This window comes from Chanos chanos, chromosome 4 (genome assembly GCF_902362185.1).
Source record: "Chanos chanos chromosome 4, fChaCha1.1, whole genome shotgun sequence".
Taxonomy (NCBI): Eukaryota; Metazoa; Chordata; class Actinopteri; order Gonorynchiformes; family Chanidae; genus Chanos; species Chanos chanos.
In genome coordinates this window covers 3,821,474-3,826,999 of record NC_044498.1, presented here as the reverse complement: position 1 = coordinate 3,826,999, position 5,526 = coordinate 3,821,474, and the positions used below count along the sequence as shown (strand labels likewise).

Here is a 5,526-nt window from a genome sequence, read left to right as displayed (position 1 = left end):
GTGTAGGTATAGAGTTAATGGTGATTTGTTATTAACTGTGGTAGATATAGGTATAGAGTTAATGATGATTTGTTATTAACTGTGGTAGGTATAGGTATAGAGTTAATGATGATTTGTTATTAACTGTGGTAGATATAGGTATAGAGTTAATGATGATTTGTTATTAACTGTGGTAGGTATAGGTATAGAGTTAATGATGATTCGTTGTTAACTGTGGTAGGTGTAGGTATAGAGTTAATGGTGATTTGTTATTAACTGTGGTAGATGTAGGTATAGAGTTAATGATGATTTGTTATTAACTGTGGTAGGTATAGGTATAGAGTTAATGATGATTCGTTGTTAACTGTGGTAGGTATAGGTATAGAGTTAATGATGATTTGTTATTAACTGTGGTAGGCATAGGTATAGAGTTAATGATGATTTGTTATTAACTGTGGTAGATATAGGTATAGAGTTAATGATGATTTGTTATTAACTGTGGTAGGTATAGGTATAGAGTTAATGATGATTTGTTATTAACTGTGGTAGGCATAGGTATAGAGTTAATGATGATTTGTTATTAACTGTGGTAGATATAGGTATAGAGTTAATGATGATTTGTTGTTAACTGTGGTAGGTATAGGTATAGAGTTAATGATGATTTGTTATTAACTGTGGTAGGTATAGGTATAGAGTTAATGATGATTTGTTGTTAACTGTGGTAGGTATAGGTATAGAGTTAATGATGATTTGTTATTAACTGTGGTAGGTATAGGTATAGAGTTAATGATGATTTGTTGTTAACTGTGGTAGGTATAGGTATAGAGTTAATGATGATTTGTTATTAACTGTGGTAGGTATAGGTATAGAGTAAATGCTGAGGTGTTATTAACTGTGGTAGATATAGGTATAGAGTTAATGATGATTTGTTGTTAACTGTGGTAGGTATAGGTATAGAGTTAATGATGATTTGTTATTAACTGTGGTAGGTATAGGTATAGAGTTAATGATGATTTGTTATTAACTGTGGTAGGTATAGGTATAGAGTTAATGATGATTTGTTATTAACTGTGGTAGGTATAGGTATAGAGTTAATGATGATTTGTTATTAACTGTGGTAGATATAGGTATAGAGTTAATGATGATTTGTTGTTAACTGTGGTAGGTATAGGTATAGAGTTAATGATGATTTGTTATTAACTGTGGTAGGTATAGGTATAGAGTTAATGATGATTTGTTGTTAACTGTGGTAGGTATAGGTATAGAGTTAATGATGATTTGTTATTAACTGTGGTAGGTATAGGTATAGAGTAAATGCTGAGGTGTTATTAACTGTGGTAGATATAGGTATAGAGTTAATGATGATTAGTTGTTGTTAACTGTGGTAGATATAGGTATAGAGTTAATGATGATTTGTTATTAACTGTGGTAGGTATAGGTATAGAGTTAATGATGATTTGTTGTTAACTGTGGTAGGTATAGGTATAGAGTTAATGATGATTTGTTGTTAACTGTGGTAGGTATAGGTATAGAGTTAATGATGATTTGTTATTAACTGTGGTAGATATAGGTATAGAGTTAATGATGATTTGTTATTAACTGTGGTAGGTATAGGTATAGAGTTAATGATGATTTGTTATTAACTGTGGTAGGTATAGGTATAGAGTTAATGATGATTTGTTATTAACTGTGGTAGATATAGGTATAGAGTTAATGATGATTTGTTATTAACTGTGGTAGATATAGGTATAGAGTTAATGATGATTTGTTATTAACTGTGGTAGATATAGGTATAGAGTTAATGATGATTTGTTATTAACTGTGGTAGGTATAGGTATAGAGTTAATGATGATTTGTTGTTAACTGTGGTAGGTATAGGTATAGAGTTAATGATGATTTGTTATTAACTGTGGTAGATATAGGTATAGAGTTAATGATGATTTGTTATTAACTGTGGTGGGTATAGGTATAGAGTTAATGATGATTTGTTATTAACTGTGGTAGGTATAGGTATAGAGTTAATGATGATTTGTTGTTAACTGTGGTAGGTATAGGTATAGAGTTAATGATGATTTGTTATTAACTGTGGTAGGTATAGGTATAGAGTTAATGATGATTTGTTATTAACTGTGGTAGGTATAGGTATAGAGTTAATGGTGATTTGTTATTAACTGTGGTAGGTATAGGTATAGAGTTAATGATGATTTGTTATTAACTGTGGTAGGTATATGTATAGAGTAAATGCTGAGGTGTTTTTGTTGTTAGCGGTGGTAAGTATAGGTAGGCAGTAAATGCTGAGTTGTTGTTGTTGTTAACGGTGGTACATATAGGTATAGAGTAAATGGCAGTTTGTCTGTGTGGCAGGACCCGAGTGCCATGCCCAGGCCGACCTCTCAGGACCTGGCTGGATTCTGGGACCTCTTGCAGCTGTCCATTGATGACGTCACTGCCAAGTTTGACGAGCTGCAGCAGATCAAGAGCAATGAGTGGAGGCCCGTGGAAAGCCCTGAAAAGAAGGTGTGTGTGTGTGTTTGTGTGTGTGTGTGTGTGTGTGTGTGTGTGTGTGAAAATATTCAGTGGTCAGACCTGAGAGTAAGGATATCTGTATTCTCAACTTAGCCCACTGAATATTCATATAAAACAAATGTAAACACATTTATATGAACAAGATAATCTGTGAAGAGATAATACATACACTGACTTTATTCCTGGTTTCACACGACCTCATTTTTGTGTGTGTGTGTGTGTGTGTGTGTGTGTGTGTTTTGTTTTTTTTACTCCCAATCATGAGATTACATTGCTATGCCACGTTCAGTAAGGTTTACTCAGTGTCACTGCAGTGTGATCACAATTTAAGTCACAAAACAGACTCAGCTACTCAGGTGTTTTGGTTCAAGTCCTGCATGCGTGTCTGAAATATTTAATCCTGAACTACTCATTTTGAATGGATATTATTGAAATAATCTCCACTGAAAATGTAATCTGGTCCAGACAGAGTGCCCTAAAAACATTTTAGTCTATTCGCACTCAGAGGCACAGCTGTGACTGGACCTCATTTACAGGTAGCACATGTTAAACTGGGTTTGGGTTCGACTATTTGGATCTGATGGTATGAATGAATATGGATACTATTTGATGGTATGAGTGAATAAATACAATATTATCATTAATAAGTGGGCCTAATTCCCTCTCTCATTCTCTCCCCTCCCCCTCTCTCTCTCCCTCTCTCTCTTTCTCTCTCTTTCTCTCCCTCTCACACCTGCTTTTCAGGCTGTTCAGGAGAGAAAGTGGCCCCCTCCAGGGCTGAAGCGGCCCCCTAGAGGCCGTACTGGGGTAATGCGGGAGCGTTCTCTGGACCTCCAGGACAGGCAGAGACAGGAGGCCCGGCGCCGGCTCATGGCAGCGAAACGGGCCGCCTCCTTCCGACAGAACTCAGCCACAGAGCGGGCGGACAGCATAGAAATCTACATCCCTGAGGCTCAGACACGCCTTTGAAACACAAACATACTCACACACACACACACACACACACACACACACACACACACAAAGAGTATCACCGCTCGCTGTTTCATTTCCATACTTATTTTTAGCATTTCTCTCACAGACCTCAACGTCTTCATGTCACCTAAAGCCACGTCCCCACATCAACCCAGAGAAAACAATTATTTTCACTCCAATTGAGTTAGAAATCAGCTGGGGCCCTGAGTGATTAACCTTCATCAGCCACTAGAGGGCAGCACTGTATTTTTTAAAAACATTCCAGAGGAGACACAAAACGTAACTGTTTTTTACAGCTAGAAATCTCCTCACCGGCGCAGTTTGTGGCTGAATGTGTTTTCCTGAATTCGTTCGCTGACTGAGTTTCTTCAGCAGTGAACAGAGACAGAGAAACCTATCGAAGCGTCATGTGCTCCACTGTTAAATATCAATAAAAGTCAAAAGTCAATATGAATGCGATTGTTCAGTCCACAAGCTGATGAAACGTCAGAAGAAAACGGCATGAAAAGAGCGCAGTGAACTGTCTGAATGACAGAATCACTGCTCATTAGGAGCACTAGACATCCAGTACAAAAAATGCATCCAACCTCCTAGAGTATAATTTGTCATTTCTCATTCCTCCGTGGAGCACTGCTCTTGGATGAGCAGACAGTTTAGGATTATTTTGGTATTTAGAACTGTAATAAAATCATTCAGCTCCCCCAGACATTTCAGTGAATGAATGAATCTTGATTTCTTGAATGAACCATGAATCTCACGCTCTCTATCACACACAGACACACACACAGACACAGACACACACAGAGACACAGACACACACACAGACACACACACACACACACACACACAGTGGATTAAAAGGGGCCTCTGTAAGTCTCTATATCCTAGAGAAAAAGTTGACTTTATGAGACAATGCAATTTTTGCACCTCAAAACAATATTCCTGTTTGTATTTCCAAGGGAAATATTGATGTTGACACTCACTTGGTAACGTTGCAGTTGAATTGCAAGGATAGCAAATGAAGAAATCCTTACTGAACCAAACCCTACTGGTTCAGTTATATTCAATCCCCTCCCCCACACCTGCCCCGTCAGTCAAGTTTCCCTCCTCTTTCTAATGGCTTGAAATAATCATTCGCTCATACAATTACTATCTTACATGTGCATTTACACGCAAACAGATATGAGGACACTTTCTACTCTGTCAGACATTCTGTAGGTTACCGGTCATCGACATATTGGCACACCAAAATTACAGCCTTTTTTTTTTTTTTTTTTAAATCTTACACCACTTCTGACATAAATTGAGGCTTACAGGTGCAAAAGACACTTTAAAACAAGTCAATTTCCTGTCAATGGTGCTGCTTTTTACTCTGAACCTGTTCCTTTCCCCAAACTCAAACCTGCACAACACCACCAGTCACATGTGGACTTTTTAATACAGAGATTTGCTACCACGATGTGTCTCCACGCTTCTCTGACTGAGACATCAGTTGGTTGGGGGGGGGGGGGGGGGGGCACTCTTCTCTATGGGGGAAAACAGGAAAAGTTGTCTTTTTTTTTGTTTTTTTGTATGTCATTCTGTGAAAAGGGTTATAGAAAACAAAGGGAAAAAAATAGGCGAATAGGCCATCTAAATGGGCTAGTTCTTAAAATTCTAACCAACTCAGTTCTCTCTCATAAAGCTAGAATCTCAATAGGAAATCTTCAGAAATGTACTGATTTATACAACATAGGCTGTCGCTCCCTTGGCAGCGTGTTCATTTTGCAGCTTATGAAGAAGAGGTGAATTTGTTGCTTTATTTGTTGGTAGGCTAAGATCTGCAGAAACTCTTCTTGTCTCGTTAGGGAAATGACACGTTGAAAAGAAGGAGAAACTAAGGAGAGAGCTGCTAAGTCTCGAGCTGAATGCCAGTGTCGATCCATGATGCTGGCGGTAGCTTTGATGAATCTTTTGCTGGAGCATCGTTTTGACTTTGTCCTCCCAAAGCCCACGCCAGCAAATGCATTTTCTGCATATGACTGCAGCTAGTGCTTGTTAGTTGAG

General features: G+C 37.9%; 1 protein-coding gene across 1 annotated transcript in view; it reads left to right on the top strand.

The window, feature by feature from the left end:
* Positions 1 to 3,474, top strand: part of LOC115809672 (disks large-associated protein 2-like) — a 51,813-nt gene extending 48,339 nt beyond the window's left edge. Inside the window, exons 10-11 of the mRNA XM_030771424.1 lie at positions 2,344 to 2,496; positions 3,250 to 3,474. Of these exons, the coding sequence (XP_030627284.1) occupies positions 2,344 to 2,496; positions 3,250 to 3,474 (378 nt within the window). The remainder of the gene's footprint in view (positions 1 to 2,343; positions 2,497 to 3,249) is intronic.
* The last annotated feature ends 2,052 nt before the right edge of the window (positions 3,475 to 5,526 follow it).